Source organism: Rhinoderma darwinii, chromosome 10 (assembly GCF_050947455.1).
Source record: "Rhinoderma darwinii isolate aRhiDar2 chromosome 10, aRhiDar2.hap1, whole genome shotgun sequence".
Taxonomy (NCBI): domain Eukaryota; kingdom Metazoa; phylum Chordata; class Amphibia; order Anura; family Rhinodermatidae; genus Rhinoderma; species Rhinoderma darwinii.
The window spans coordinates 85,434,482-85,451,738 of record NC_134696.1 but is presented as its reverse complement, the minus strand read 5'-3'; the positions used below and the strand labels follow the sequence as shown (position 1 = coordinate 85,451,738).

The window sequence follows — 17,257 nt, the reverse complement described above, 5'->3', positions numbered from 1 at the left end:
GGAGGATCCCGCAGTGAAGGACTCTGCAATACCTTGTGTTACATGGTCGTCTATTGATTTAGACAGGAGCTGTGTAATAAGTTTTCCCTGTACCGCCAGTGCATAGGCACCAGCATCTTCCCCAGCAATAACAGCTGATGGGTTTATGTGCAGGAAGAAGATAAAGGATTAAATTGCCAGTGTAGAATGGAGACCAGATAAACCCAGTAGTCTGATGAGATTATATATATATATATATATTCTCAAATTGTTGGCAAAAATGGTTTCAGATTAGGAAGAAAACAATTAGAAAATCAAAGGTCTCCTAGCCCATGTATGTCTGTCAATCATTAATCCTTTTTTCTTTTATAGGTCGGCGTGAGTCCAGCCCCAACATGTTGGCTATGCCTGCGGCTCGAATGGGGGATCAGCTGATCCTGGAGGAAGATCATGATGAAAACTACATACCTCAAGAGCATGGTGGGTGACAAACTGCTTGTCTTCTTTGTATTGGAAAAGCATTCGTACCAAATCCTATTGCTTAACTTTATTAACATCCTAAAGTTCACAGGTCAATGTCTTTTTATTCAGAGATTACTACATTTCTAAACCGTACTGGTGGTGGATGACCTAAAGCCACATAAGGTTAAATGGAATCTGTCTATGTGCATGCGGCGCATTAGGTATTTCAAATATTATTTTATTCACTCCCATACATATGTGGTGTGGGTACAACCATTTTATAGCCTAGTAAAGCTGCACACTAGAAAGAGGCTGAGATGTAGGAGGAGAGAGCGGCGGTGATGGACGCCACAGCCAAACCGGAAAGAGGGAGGGTTGGACGTGGCACCCACCAGGAGCCACAAGACGCTGTGGAAAAGTAAGTATATGGCGGTGGGTGGCGGACATTATTCTAGACTACTCAACCATTCACTTCAATGTTTCCTTACCTCCCATAGGCTTTTATGAAGTGTTAGCGAGCATGCATAGCCACCACTCCATACAACTCCTCCCAACAATGGTTCTCTAGAAATCTGTGGGGGGTCCCAGTGGTCAGACCAATCTAACATTTATTACATATCCCATGAATAAATATTGATGCTTGATATACCCCTTTTAATACAGTTTAGTGACTGTCCCTGTCAAGGTCTGTACCAAATTCCAGTGCTGAAACTATATGGCAGAAGGGTAATAATAGCAAGAGCAGTAAAGTAACAGTCTAGGGTCGGTACGCAGATAATCGGCAACAGGTTGTAGTCTGAGGCAGAGACGTGGTCAGCAAACAATACAAGTTTGGTACACAGATCAGCAGCAACGGTTTGTAAAGAGGCAGCAAGGAACTAGTCTAGAGGAAGGTAGCTCAATATCTGTCAAGGAGGAAGTTCAAGGACCAGGCTAATATAGGTAGGCAAAAGGGTGAGACTAATTGGGTAATCTAGGCAAGGAATAATCAAGAGAACCTGGACAACAGATTCAGCAGTGGAGTTTTCCAAGGTCCCTGATGGCTCAATGAGAATAGCTACTGCCTGAGACACGGGTTTCTAAATTCTAATCCTTACCGATCCTGTCCTTTGATTCATTTTCTCAACAAACGTAATCCACAAGATTCTACTGCTTCACATCTTTCATAGATCTACACAGCTCCTACGTGAATTTGCTGGAATATAACGTCAATATTTCAGATTTGCTCCTCATACAGGTGCTGTGTAATGTTTTCATGCATATGCAAGCCTTTTGTTAGCATCGATTGGGTCGTTGCGACAAATAAAGGGGCTGCCTCAAACGGATCCCTCTACAAAATGCAGCTGCTATGGCGATTAGTTTGTTTCCACACTTAAAGATCGGTGCAGCGGCTCTCTGCTCTGACTAATACGTGGTGGGACCCCTTTTATGATATAATAGGGCATATTGATAAAGGTTGCCCAGTTGGGACAACCTTAATCGAACCATTGCCAACTATTTCCTTCCTGATAGTGCTTACTATATGTACTGAAGCTGTAAAGGATTTGCCAGACACAGCTTCTGTGTCGACGCCCGTGGGTAATCAGTCTACACCTGCTCCTATGTCTGTGAGACTGACTCCATCTTCCACCACTCAGGATGGCAGGCTTAGGAGTGGGAGAGCCTATCACAGCCTGGCCAGACGGAGCTAGCTCCCGCCCACTGTCTATTTTTACCTGCCTTTCCTGTTCCTCCTTTGCTTGTGATTCTTCTCTGTTTGTTTCCTGGCCCTGCTGCAGCTTCTTGAACTACTGATCCTCTGCTTGTGATTGACCTTGGCTTTTCTGACCACTCTTCTGCTCTGCGTTTTTGTACCTCGCTCATCTCCTGGTTTGACTCAGCTCGTTCACCTCGCTTGTTGCTCACGGTGTCTCCGTGGGCAGCTGCCCCGTTTCCCTAGCTTCTATGTACCCTTGTCTGTTTGTCTGTCGCACACTTACTGAGCGTAGGGACCGTCGCCCAGTTGTACCCCGGCCCTAGGACAGGTCGTTGCAAGTAGGCAGGGACTGAGTGGCGGGTAGATTAGGGCTCACCTGTCTGTCTCCCTACCCTGTCATTACAGAAGCTTTATCAACTCAGAGTAGTATACTTTTTAGAACATATGAGCGTTGCTGTATATTTCTCTTATAAACCTTTATAGCAGCTCAGAGAATAACCCAGGAGATCAATGTTCTCCAGTAGAGCGTGCCTTGTTCATTATTTTGCCTAAATGTGTCTTGGTGGAAAGGTTTTGCGTCCAGTGATTAATATTCTACTCTCCTTTACTGGACAACTTGCTCTGGAGATGACATCGCTAAGTTTCATCTGATGTGAATCTATGTCTTACCTGTGCCGCACCTTTTACATAACCCATGTGAGTTATGGCTCTTGCACGTAACCATGGGTGCCGCCCGAGTCCCGTCCGTGATCCGTGGAACGATAGGACATGTTGTATCTTTCCACAGATTGTAGAGTCGGGTCTATTTTCACGGACCCGATTCACCCATTGAAGCGAATGGGTCTGTGAAAACTATCGGGGGCCACTTGTATGCCATGACAAACGGCCTGAGGGGCACTCTGTCGTGTGCAAGAGGACTTAAACGCTGTTCGTTCTGAATCCTGTAATTTACTGTAACAGTTAAAAATGCAAAAAACATCAGCATCCAATTCTGCAAATGTGATTTATCTACCTATATAGGGACTACTTTTTGGCAAGAGCCTTTGTCATTCCACTATGTAGGCTGAAACAATGGTTGCTAAGTTTTGTATAATTACTTTTCTGATCATGTTTCCTTTGAAATTTTCTAGAAATTCAGGAGTATGCCAGAATGATAGGGATTGATCCAGATGCTGAACCTGAACTTATGTGGTTGGCTCGGGAAGGGATTGTTGCCCCTTTGCCTTCAGATTGGAAGCCATGGTAAGAAGAAATTCATGTCATGCATTAAAGGGGTTATCCGGGTTATTAAATTTGATGGCCTATCCTTAGGATAGGCTGCCATCAATATTAGCTTGGTGGGGTTCCAACTGTCGGCACCCCCGTCGATCCAATAATGATGGCCTATCCTAAGGATAGGCCATAAATTTGAATAACCCGGATAACCCCTTTAAGGCCTGGTGTGGGAATTACAGAAGATCAAGTAATGGTCTGATACTATTGCTTTAGTGTGGGGAATTACAAGTAACAAAGACAATGATAGTGTTTTTTTAACTGTTGTAAAAAAATCTGTCCAGAATCCAATGTGTATAGAGGCCATGAAGTGGCCTACCTCCTTCTCCCAATTTAAATAAACATGTACATAGGGCTGGGTAATTAATTAAATTAAAGGGGTTGTCCAGTTTCAGCAAATTAATGTTATAAAAAAATAAATAATGAAAAGTTACCCAATTTTCCAATATACTTTCTGTATTAATTCCTCACGGTTTGTAAGATCTCTGCTTGTTATTCAGTAGGAACATTCAGCGTTTACGTCTAGTGGATAAATTCTGTCCATGGTCATGTGATGGACACACAGGTGCATGGCTCGTTACAGTTAACAGTATGTGTATCGCAGCTGTGTCTTTCAGCAATCCCTGCACCTGTGTGTCCATCGCATGACCATGTAACCAACCTTGCACCTCTGTCTCCATCACATGACCATGGACAGAATTGTATCTGCTGGAAGTAAACAATGAATGTTCCTACTGAATGACAACAAGCAGAGATCATGAAAAAGGTGAGTAATTCATACAGAAAGTATATGAGAAAATTGTATATCTTTTAATTATACAGAAAATAACATTCATTTGCTAAACCCGGACAACTAATTTAATATAATTTGTGCACCGTTAGCGCCACTCACTATTCTTTTTTTATTTTACTGCTCTCTGCGGGTCTCAAACTCCTAACCTTCTGAATGTGAAGCAGATACACTAACAGTAAGCCACAGGCTGCACTGCTACCTAAAAAAGAAATAGCGCAAAAAAACACATTTTTATAATACCCTCTTTTTTTTTTTTTTGTCTTCTAGCCAAGATGTTACCGGTGATATCTATTATTTCAACTTTGCCACTGGTCAGTCCACATGGGACCATCCAATAGATGAACATTACAGAGAATTGGCCATACAAGAGCGTGCAAAGCTGCAAGCCCATGGGGGTGTAAAGAAGCGAGAGAAGAAAAAGAAAAAGGAAAAAAAGAAAGACAAGAAGGTGAAGGAACTCCCCAAACCTGCTATGGTAAGTTAATTACTGTACGAGCTACTGTAAATATTTGGGTCTCAGAGAATCAAGAGTTATCTTATATTGTTTAAAGGGGTTTTCCAGTCCGAAGAAATTGATGGCCTATTCTCAGGATAGGCCATCAATATCTCATCGGTCAGGGTTCGACTCCTGGCACCCCCCGATCAGCTGTTTTGAGGGGGCTGCGGCGCTTGTACGAGTGCTGCTTCCCCTTCATTTCCTTTACTGCTCACACTGTGAATCCCCGACACACTTGTAGCAGCGGTTCACAGTATTACAGCCTTCCCATGTTCCCTTCAATGGGAGAAGACTGTAATACTGTGAACCACCACCACAAGTGTGTCGGGGATTTACAGTGTGAGCAGTAAAGGAAACGAAGGAAAAGCAGCACTTGCACGAGCGCCGCGGCCCCTTTAAAACAGCTGATCGGCGGGGGTACCGGGAGTCGAACTCCGACCGATGATATATTGATGGCCTATCCTGAGGATAGGCCATCAATTTCTTGGGACTGGAAAACCCCTTTAAAGGAAGATTAAAATCACAGAACCACTTCTCTAGTTTGTATCCATACAGTTAGGTCCAGAATTATTTGGACAGTGACACAAGTTTTGGCATTTTAGCTGTTTACCAAAACATATTGAATATACAGTTACATAAACAATATCGGCTTAAGGTGCAGACTCTCCGCTTTAATTTGAGGGTTTCACATCCTAATTGGAGGAAGGGTTTAGGAATTACAGCTCTTGAATATGTAGCTGCCTCTTTTTCGAGGGACAAAAGGTAATTGGACCATTATCTCAAAAGCTATTTAAATGGCTGCATGGGCTATTCTCTCGTTAATCCATCATCAATTAGGGTATGTGCACACACACTAATTACGTCAGTAATGGACGGACGTATTTCGGCCGCAAGTCCCGGACCGAACACAGTGCAGGGAGCCGGGCTCCAAGCATCATACTTATGTACGACGCTAGGAGTCCCTGCCTCTCCGTGGAACTACTGTCCCCTACTGAAAACATGATTACAGTACGGGACAGTTGCCCTGCAGCGAGGCAGGGACTCCTAGCATCGTACATAAGTATGATGCTAGGAGCCCGGCTCCCTGCACTGTGTTCGGTCCGGGACTTGCGGCCAAAATACGTCCGTCAATTACGGACGTAAATAGTGTGTGTGCACATACCCTTAAGCAGGTAAAAGGTCTGGAGTTGATTCCAGGTGTGGCATTTGCATTTGGAAGCTGTTGCTGTGAACCCACAACATGAGGTCAAAGCAGCTCTCAATGCAAGTGAAACAGACCATCGTTAGGCTGAAAAAAATGAAGAAATCCATCAGAGAGAGCACAAATGTTAGGAGTGGCCAAATCAACAGTTTGGTACATTCTTGAGAAAAAAGAGCGCACTGGTGATCTCGTGAACTCCAAAAGCCCTGGACGTCCACGGAAGACAGCAGAGGTGGATGATCACAGAATCCTTTCCATGGTGAAGAAAAACCCCTTCACAGCATCTACCCAAGTGAAGAACATTCTCCTGGAAGTAGGTGGATCAGTATCTAAGTCTACCATAAAGAGAAGACTTCATGAGAGCAAATACAGAGGGTTCACCACAAGGGGCAAACCATTAATCAGCCTCAAAAATAGAAAGGCCAGATTAGACTTTGCCAAACAACATGTAAAGAAGCCGCCCAGTTCTGGAACAGCATGAAACTAAGATCAACCTGTACCAGAGTGATGGGAGGAAGAAAGTATGGAGAAGGCTTGGAACAGCTCATGATCCAAAGCACACCACATCCTCTGTAAAACATGGTGGAGGCAGTGTGATGGCATGGTGGGGGCAGTGTGGTGGGGGCAGTGTGATGGCATGGTGGGGGCAGTGTGATGGCATGGTGGGGGCAGTGTGGTGGCATGGTGGAGGCAGTGTGATGGCATGGTGGAGGCAGTGTGATGGCATGGTGGGGGCAGTGTGGTGGGGGCAGTGTGATGGCATGGTGGGGGCATGGTGGAGGCAGTGTGATGGCATGGGCATGCATGGCTGCCAAAGGCACTGGGTCACTAGTGTTTATTGATGATGTGACTGAAGACAGAAGCAGCCGGATGAATTCTGAACTGTTCAGGGATTTACTTTCTGCTCAGATTCAACCTCATGCAGCAGGATGATTGGACGTCGCTTCACAGGACAGATGGACAATGACCCAAGACATACTGTGAAAGCAACACAGGAGTTTATATGGCAAAGAAGTGGAATATTCTGCAATGGACAAGTCAATCACCAGATCTCAACCCGATCGAGCATTTCACTTGCTTAAGACGAAACTTAAGGCAGAAAGACCCACAAACAAGCAACAAGTGAAGACGCTGCAGTAAAGGCCGGGCAAAGCATCACAAAGGAGGAAACCCAGTGTTTGGTGATGTCCATGCTGTTCCAGACATCAGGCAGTCATTGCCGGCAAAGGATTCTCTACAAAGTGTTAAAAACATTTTATTTATGGTAATGTTAATTTGTCCAATTACTTTTGATCCCCTGAAATGAAGCGGCTGTGTAGAAAAATGGTTGCAATTCCTAAACGTTTCACAGGATATTTTTGTTCAACCCCTTGAATTAAACCTGAAAGTCTACACTTCAATTGCATCTCAGTTGTTTCATTTCAAATCCAATGTGGTGGCAGCAGAGCCCAAATCATGAAGATTGTGTCACTGCCCAAATAATTCTGGACCTAACTGTATTTAACGGGGTATTCCCCCCAATAGACTTCTGTATCTTATATTCACTTTAGTAACTGTGTTTGTACATTCATGACCATTTCTATGTCGTGTATGAGGATTGGTTAATTCAATTAACAGGATCAGCAGGAATCCGAACAGTCAGATCCCCTGGGTAACGCAGGTTGAGAACCACTACTCTAGTACATAAACACTGAAATACCACACAGTGCCCAGAAGAGGCCTACAACCTAAAAAGTGATCATACCTCACAGGCAATTTCTAGAAAGCTACTCTTCCCTTCCCAGTTATTTCTCCTGTTTTCTCAGATATAGGAGGTATAAGTATAAATATTGCACGGCAGAGCCAGAAGGCAATCCGGTCCTTACAGAGTAAAGTTTTCAGACATAGGCCATGTTTTCGTGTAGCGGAACAAATATTCTCCTACGGAAATGGCCTGAAAATCCACAGAGAAATCCATGTGTTTCATTGCAATGGGTGAAATTGATGGCCAATCCTTCAAAGATGGAGCATGCTGCAGATTTTTCCACACTGTAACACTCCATTTATTTGCATTGTACTGTGTTGTGAATTGCTTGCAATAAATACGTCACGTTCGAACGGGAGAGGACTGTACCAGAAAGCGGTAGGGGATAGACTAAGGCAGTGCTTCTCAAGCGGTAAGATGGACCTCACAGTCCTTACAGTTTCTGGTGAGGTGCAGCTTGGTTTGCAGTTTTGACAGAGGTTATAATATTCTGCACAGGCTTTTCTTGATTAATCTCTTATTTAGCAACATAATTGACTCAGTTTGTTTAAGAGACAAAAGCCAAATTGAGCTACCTTTTTAAATGTTTCCATGGACTTCAACCAATGGTGAGGAACAGGCGTCACAGGGTCCTGGTTGGTGAGGCCCTAGTACAAAAAGTTTGAGTGGCAACATGAATCAGCAGACATGAGGCCTATTCGGTTAAAAAAAATTGGAGCCAAGATTTTTTTTCCCCCAAAGTAATGCTTACATTATGCAACGGACTTGAATTGTTGTTTTTTTGTTTTTTTATAACCAAGATGTTTACATCTGCTTTGTGGCTTCTGTTCATAATGGGATTCAATACGATGCCCTACGGGCCCTATTGACTCATAATGGGTCCCGTACTTTTGGCAAGAATAGTACTACATTCTTCGCTATACTAGTCATCAAAAGGGACGGCAGAGTAAACATAGCCTTTTGTTCCTTAGCATCACAATGTAACACTCATTTGGGCTTGGTGGACTAAGTGCCTGTGAACAAGTGGAGTTATTAAACCGGAGTTGAAGTCCTCCTCCTCCTCCTCTTCTTCTTTCTCCTCCTCCTCTTCTTCTTTCTCCTCCTCCTCCTTTCTCCTCCTCCTCCTTTCAGTTTTTTTTTTTTTTGTAACCGAGATAATGGACAGGAAGATTGGAGGTTTTCTTCAGTGCAAAGTTTGCCATATGTATGCACGACTGGAGCCGTAGTTCCAGGGTGAATACCCCTGTGGCAGATGTGAGCATGTTGTTCACCTGGAAGCTCGCATTAGAGATCTGGAGGAGCAAAATGCAACACTGAGGGCGATAGACAATCTTGAGCGGAGCATGCTGCTCACTGAGCAAGCAGTTAGTGGGGTAGAACTGGCGGGCGAAGACATGGGTCAGCAGGACCAGGCAAGTAGCTGGGTTAAAGAGAACCATTCCCCTGCCCATACATGTGCAGCATGTAATAGGCAGGGCTTCACAAACACGGTCTCACTTGAAATGATTCTCCTATCTTCCTCCGTTATTTACATATCGGTGCCGTTTTATATTTGGCGCCCGATATATAAATAAGCCCTAGTAGAAATTGCTATGGTGGCAGAAAGTAGCAAATACTATATTAAAGGGGTTTCACAGGATATGTCATAATTGCCTGATAGATGCAGGTCCCAGCTCTGGGACTTGCAACTATATGGAGAATGGGAGGTCTACAGACCCCCGTTTCGCCTGGTGCGGTGGCCGCTGATCGCCCCAATCCAGGCGGAGACTAGGGAAGAGAGGGTTGAGCGTGCATACGGCTTTCTCTGTTCTATTTTATGGTTGTTATGGAAACACCCGAGCAGCGCTTGCTTGGCTTTTTTGGTAACTCCGATTGAACAGAAAAGAAAGCCGCACACATGCACAACCCTCTCTGCACTAGTCTCCGCCTAGATTCTGTGGCCAGTGACCACTGCAATAGGCGGAATGGAGGTCGGAAGACCCCAGTTCTAAATATAGGTGCGGGTCCCAAAGCAGGATATGCCATAAATGTCTAAGTTGGGAAAACCCCTTTGAAGGACGTGCCACCTTTCCTTTAGTCCCAGTTAGAACATAGGGGGACTCTACATGACATCATCAGACTTGGAAGGGCAATTCCCATATGTGCGCCGTTTCGCTGCTTCTGAGTGGCTGTCAGCTCTGTGACCTATGGTTTAGTCCGCTTATACACAGTTCAACAGTTCAACTCCTGAATTCCATTTTGGGGGCTGTTTAGAGGGTGCAAATGTGCCCACCGGTGTAGATTTATTAGGGCATTTTATAGATAGACAGATTAATTGAAAGGGGTCTTTCCTAGTGATGGATTGTTTATAAAAATAAATTGCAAAAATAAAGGACGATCAGAAAATAATGCACATGGCTTCGGTGTGGTCTTGACGTAAACATATATAGAGGATATAGATTTTACACTAAATCAATGTTCTAGTAAATAACTTGCTATTTAAGTCTATTTCTGTATTCATCCTTGATGTCTATTGATCTTCAATGTCTTTTACTTGCCAAGAACCCATTTTGTCAGTGAAGGCTTTGTATCCGTTCATTACTTCTATGTAGAGGAAAATGAACTCCTTCGGAAACCTGAAATTCTACCAACCTACCGTTTTTTATAAATTTTTTAGTTTTTTTTATCAGTAAATCAGTAGTATCTTAAAATAACTTTTTTGAATGTAAATCCTTTTATTCCATAGGAACGCATAGGTGTCAAAATGTAATGTATATGATTGAGGAAAGTCTATCTTTCTTCCGTTGGACTTTCCTCATTACTTCTATACAATATGCCTTACTTAGGAGTATTTTACACATGCAGTTATTATATGTATACATATAATACGACTGGTCATATATGCTTGATGCATTACTATTGCTTCTTTCTTGACTTTTTTTTCTTTCAGTCACTTATACCTATAAAATATGTTGCTACTTGTTAGAGGAACATTCCAGGATAAACTTATATGCCTTGTTGTGCCTAGTGCAGGGCCTGAGGGGGCGGTGCATGACACATGGATTCAAAGAACATAAAAAAAATCCTTTTGTCTTGCACCGCTTACTCAGACCCTGCCTTAGACATGACACAGTGTATCAGTTTTCTGTTCCTTTTATATATCTATCTATCTATCACACAAGAAAATGGTGACGGTACACTGCGAACACTAATGCCACCTAAGCCACTAAATATGCATTACTGCTAAATCTACTTACAATAGGGAGGTTCTTCACGCACATTTTAATCAAATTGTGTGAGCCCACCTGCCACGACAAGATGACCTCTTTGAGGTGGGAACACACACTGCACATACACTCAAATGCTGGTTCCTACCATCCCCAAGCATATGTAGGCTTAGTCCCAGTTCTAACAAATATATGACGTACAGGGGCTGTGCTTGTGCCATCAACAGCAGGAGCCCTGATGTAATGTCCTGGATTAGAGAAACCACCGATCCTGGCCATTAACCCCCAAGGAGCTGGATAGAAGGAGAGAGCTCCCTCTGTTTACTCACCCAAACCCCGCGACGTGATAGCAGAGTACTGATGGGTTAACATGGCAATCAGAGCCCTCACAAAGGCCTAGTTATCTTCCTGCAAGGCCTTTCCCGAGGCTGCCAAAACTTTCCTACACTGCTCAGTCTGCCACAGAGAGAGGCAAGCTATTTCACACGAGCGTCATGGCTTCCCTTCACAACTGCATTAATTGATCACAAGAATTGAATAGTTTGCAGATCTATTCTTGCCATCAATAACCATAGTAATCCAACGGACATCTGGCAGGTCTGTTATAAGTCAATGGGATCTTTAAGGATTTATTGGGATCCGTTATGAATGAAATCCATGATGCTAATCTTAACAGAGCCTAAGCGCCCCACAAGCAGTGGTATAAGGGACCAGGAGGTAAAACAACTTTTTTGCCACATTTGTCTTACACGGTCAGATAAAAGAGAAATTTTAGAATAGAAATTCCATTATAATTGACTGTTCGCATGATATTTTAGAAATGTGAAGCTGTCCGTACGTACGGTAGTAGAGTATATTGTAACGTTTCTGCAGTAGTATTCTATTAATGATTCTATTTCCCTATTGAATGTTTAGGCCGAAAATACAGTGGAAAATCTGTCTCCATATCTTTTCTGTGCCTTAGAATCTCAAGCTTCAGGTAGACAGAGTCCCAGGGAAGAAGACACTAGGGAGAGAACTCCTATCGAGAACAGGGCGGCAGTAGAAGCGGATATATATGGTACAGGGAGAGCCAGAATACCTCGCAGACTACAGCCTTTACAGATGGAGCAGACAAGGCATGTTTTACAAATGGCAGATAGATCTCTACGGAGGACAGACTTCTACCCTGTGGTTGACTCTGAGCAAAAAGATCGAGTGTGCAATTCACCTCAATATAGTGGGGCACAACACAAACCGCTCCTACCTCTTACTGTGTTAGACGTCTCTAGTGCCACAGAGGATCCGACTTCCATAAAATACCCTTTTATAAATGTGATAGAACGAACTAGTGAACTTAGTGAGGGAGAAGTACCAGGTAAAGTTATTAACCAGCAGATAACTATGACCACAGGAGGACTAAACATTGCCCAGATCTCTCCTGGTGTTGCTATGAAAGATCCCCTGGAAGAAAAGTGTCACTGTCCGAATAGTGAAATATTCTTGGCAAGATGCTATGAGGGAATAAGCACGATCAGAAAACCAGAGCAGATGCAGCAATATTTTGCCACCATAGAAAACCTCAATAGAAAAATGTGCAGTCCTCGCTCCGAGGATGCCGAGATCAACGATCGAGAAGAACCATCTTCTGAAAGCATTGCTCTTCATAATGAAAAGTGTCTTGCTAAAGGTGTCCCATCTCCAACTTGTCTAGACACCTTGGATGAATTAAGTGATTTTTCTCCTTCAAAAGCAGATTGTTCTCAGTCCTATCCGAGCATTAAATGTCCCCCAAATAGTAGGTTCCTAGAGCCACAAGATGAGCGCAGTTCTTGGAAATCTCAAAATCTTGCGGGCTCGGATTCCGGTCATCTAGGGGAACCGTTACAGCAGACAACTGATGAAGTGACGCACAATCCTTTACCATATTATGCTGGTGTGAATCCCATTGATGACCAGTTAAATGTCCTGAGTATGAGCGCTAGACCCTCATTAATATTGTCCCTTATGAATAAATATAATTGTCTATCAGAGGAAGAGGAGACAGAACAAGAAAGCAATGGATATTCAGTAATGTTACATAAGCCTGCAGTACAGATGCTTACAAAGTCCTGGGTTAAGGACCAGATGGAAATTAATGGTGACATCATCGGCCTAGAAAGCGCTATGGGAAACAATTTTCGGATAAATATGCAACATAGCTTAGAGGTAAGGCAGGAAACATAGAACAGTCAAAATGCTGGAATAGGGCAGTCGTGCTCACGCTGGTTTTACATTGATGTGCGGTCTCCAACCTGTCGCTCTACGGCTGTTGCAGTACAACTCCCAGCATGCTTGAGAGCTATAGGGTAGAGATCCTTAGGCCAAATGCACACGATGCGTATTACGTGCAGATTTTCATGCCACTAACCCTGCAGAGTAATACAGTACCAGCAAAGTAAATGAGACATCAAGTTATCTCATCTACACGTTGCAGATTTTTTCTGAACGTAAATTGACCTGCAGTGCGGATTTTCAAATGCGCAGCATGTAAATTTATCTTGCGTTTCTGCTTGCAAATTGTATCTGACTAGTTTGGGGGAAAAAAACGCACCAAGAACCTCAGCATAAAACCCTCCTATTTCCGCATCATAAAGTAAAAACTGCACTTAAAAGCGCATCAAAAATGCACTATTAGGTGAGGATCTTGTTTCAGTTGCCAGACACTTGCTTTTGACTGCCCAGCACCCACTGACCCCCTCCGTTCTACACATGGCACATATGATGAATGTGTTCAGTTACATGTGGCTACAGTGCTGACATAGACAGGGTAGAGGTCATCTAATGTATGTGGCCACTATGTTAGTACAGCCACTTGGCTCAGACCCTGCACGATAGTCTCCTGGTTCTTCAGTAGGCAAGTCCGACACTGTGTGTCACCTCAAGCCCAGGATCATAGGCACGCATTTTTGACACAGTTTTTTTTAGCCAAAGCCAGAAGTGGATCCAAGAGGAAGGAAATGTATAAAGACTGATGCATCTCCTTTTTTTGTGTTTGACTCAAAACACGAAGCCAAAAACTGCATCAAAGCTGCATGTGTGATCCTGGCCTAAAGGGATATTCTGGTTGTAACAAGTTATTACCTAGCCATTGGTCCCCCAATGGTAGACCGCTGGGACCCCCACAGATCGCCAGAACGAGGGACCGTACACTTCTAGCTTGAGCATGTAGCAGTACGGCTGCAAGCATTCGCCCTGCTGCCCTATTCAAAGTCAAACTGCTGAGCACAGCGCTCCGCAAATTCCGTCACAGCCATAGCATTTAAATGGAGCGGCAGGGGGCATGCTCGGGCACAACTCCTTTAATCTCCTCCTGGCAAATAGTCTTGCTGCTGAGGGGATGGGGGACGCAGGACCCCCGTTCTGGCGCTCTGTGGGGGGTCCCAGTAGTCGGACCGCTAAGAATCAAAATTTAATCAGCTATCCAGTGAACAAATGATAACTTCTTACAAACGGAATAACCCTTTTGTATCCATCCAGCTATTGTGTCTTTGGATGCAGGAATGGGAGGTGGAGGCGGTTTTTTCCCACGAGCGGAAAAAACGCTCATGGGAAAAGAGTCATCATGCCCTATCTTCAGGCGTTTCTTTCTCCGACCTCCGTTTGACATCAACGGGAGGCAGAGAAAGCGGTATTCGCAGCGTTTTTTTGCCCGTGGCGCTCAATGGCCATGGCTGAAAAACACCGCAAAAAACGCGGCAAAGAGAGTGCAGGCAGGTCAAAATCTGCCTCAAAATTCCTGAAGGAATTTTGAGGCAGATTTTCCCGCCTGCAAAATTCTCCGTGTGAACTAGGCCTAATAATGTTTTTCCAATTAAAAGTTGGGCGAATGCTTTTTTTTTCCTCCCTCTTTTTGGGAGGCAGATTACCAAAAATATTTTTTTTTTCTCAAAATTTTGTAGGGAAAATGCTTCTTTTTTTCCTTAATTTTACATTTTTATTTCTCATGAACACTAACACTTCAATATTTACTAGTCTCACAAAGGGACTAGACCATGTAGTGCAGTGTATTATGTCTGTCAGTGTAAAATCCACAGGCATCCTATTAGGCCCTGCCTCATTCAGACAGCTGTGTTCGGCCCGTGATATATGGACCGTATGTCGGCAGTATTTCCTGGACCTAACACCGTTTAAGAAGGCAGGCTCCTAGCGTTCTACTTATCTATGACGCTAGGTGTCCATGCCTTCCCGCGGGGATACTGTCCCGTGCTGAAAACATGATTACAGAACGGGACAGTAGTCCCATGGGGAGGCAGGGACATCTAGCATCATACACAACTATGATACGAAGAGTCCGGCTTCCTGAACGGTGTTCAGTCCGGGTAATACTGCCGACATACGGTCTGTTAATCATGGACCGAACAAGGTCGTCTGAATTAGGCCTTGAGATTTTTTTTCTAATCCTGGACAGTCCCTTTTAGTCAATCACCCCTTGTACAATCCCTGTTAGAAGGAACCACTTGGATGACACTTATAGTCACAGGGTGTCCTACTGCAGCGATCCTTCGTGACTAGCTGTAATCTTTGGGGCAACGAGGCAGCAAATGTTCAATATCCCTACAGCAACACCACAGGGAAAATTACAAAATTTCACATTTTCGGGCTGTCCATGTAATATGAACTCTTTGTAACCATTCTCTGCTTTGGCTAAAAGATGAGATCCTGAACGGTGAACCCCCATCTTTTTATTCAGAATTTCCTACTAAGGTACAAGATTAATAAAATTGGCGAAGTCTTACAGTTTTTGAGACGTCTGTTGTCGTAGTGTATACTCTTAGGAATGTTCTAATATCGTAATGTCTTCTGATATGCATAGTTTACAGTTTTATATTTTTATGATGTATCTCTCACACCTCTGCTTTTTTTTGGGTAATAGTCTCTGGGAATACCTCTTGGACCAGTGCAGGGACCTCTCGGCAGTCTGGCTCCGTTACGGGCAATGGGTGAATCTTATGGAGGCAGTGGTGGACTACGGGGGTCTCTGAGCAGCAGTGCAGGAAGCTCTGGCGGATTTGACAATCTGTTGGGTGGAACTTCTGGAGTAAGTAACACAGCTATTTTTACATATTTTGGGGATTTACCAGACGTCCGTTGCCCTGTGAATCCTTGTGCGTACTGCAGACTGTCATCGTAATCCAGAATACAGACCTAAAACAGCTAGTGTCTGCTGATGGATGTCCTTCATATGTATATCCGCTAGCTCCTTCTACAAAAGGGGTAATTCTGCTAATAAGACGTTGTAGAGGCCCATGCACACGGCCATATTACGGATATGTGTTGTGTGGACCCAGATTATGGCACCCATACACTGCTATGGGCTCATACTGTACCTCTGGTTTTATACAGGATGTTTTTTTTTCTCTTGTATTCATGTCGGGAAAAAATAAATCGTAAAGGCTCTAAATGGCGGTACATGGAGTGTTGTACGGGTTTATATGTGCCATACAGGGTCAATGCACGCATCTTCACCATGTGCATGGATCCTAAGGAAATTGATAAAAGGGGTTATCTGTGAAGTGAAATAAATAAAACAAAAAAAGCAATACTTACCTATCCTTGCCCTGGCAATCCAGTGCTGTCGCTCTGGTGGCAGTTCCGATGCTTGTTTACATACACATAGCATGTGACCGCTTTAACCAATCGGGGGGCTCAGCGGCCATATTTTGAATTTCTGGCATTATTCCAGAGGTCTGATTCGTCAACAGAGAGCCCCGCTAAATGGCTGCAGCGGTCACGGTGCATGAAAACAAGCATTGGGAGTTCCTGCCGGAGCCTCAGCGCTGGATGGCTGGGGGCATGGATAGGTAAGTATTGATTTATTTTTTTTGTGTTATTTATTGCTTTTGCAGCCCATAAGAAAAAAAATTCACTTCCCAGATAACTCCTTTAATCGGGCAAAGGGAAACTGAACTAACAATATAACTGTTACTATATCTGTCATTTCATCAGGTCTCTCCTGCACAGCCAAAAGCAGCAACGTTTATCAAGAGCGCCACAATAAAGCAGCCAGAGGAGAGGGTGAGCCTCAGTTTGCCAGGTCTAGAAGAGGAAGATGAGGAAGGGGAGCAGGAGAGTGAAGATCAGGTAATAGACACTAGAATATCTACGCGCATTCAGATTTCCATTGCTATGAAAGCTTCAGCTGCCCCTTTATTGTATGAAACTCCGTGAGACATTGGACGTTAGTTTAAAGTCAGACAAAATACATATGTTCCTTTTTAGTTATTGTTAGTTACTTCTCACTAAACATCTGGAAGGAGCACATTTATGACTTGCATTGACTTCTTTCAGAGTCCGAGAGGATCTGCTCGTCTACTCAAGAACTTGCATATGGACATTGGATCTCTGGGTGGTGGCTTTGAATATGAGGTAAGGTGTAATATTAAACAC

At 43.8% G+C, this 17,257-nt stretch overlaps 1 protein-coding gene across 2 annotated transcripts in view; it reads left to right on the top strand.

Moving 5' to 3' along the window:
• Positions 1-17,257, top strand: part of CEP164 (centrosomal protein 164) — an 83,743-nt gene that overhangs the window by 7,110 nt on the left and 59,376 nt on the right. For both annotated transcript variants that reach the window (XM_075840156.1, XM_075840155.1), the window contains exons 2-7: positions 352-459; positions 3,268-3,379; positions 4,470-4,677; positions 15,744-15,908; positions 16,817-16,951; positions 17,159-17,236. In XM_075840156.1, the coding sequence (XP_075696271.1) occupies positions 375-459; positions 3,268-3,379; positions 4,470-4,677; positions 15,744-15,908; positions 16,817-16,951; positions 17,159-17,236 (783 nt within the window). In that variant the 5' untranslated portion in view covers positions 352-374. The remainder of the gene's footprint in view (positions 1-351; positions 460-3,267; positions 3,380-4,469; positions 4,678-15,743; positions 15,909-16,816; positions 16,952-17,158; positions 17,237-17,257) is intronic.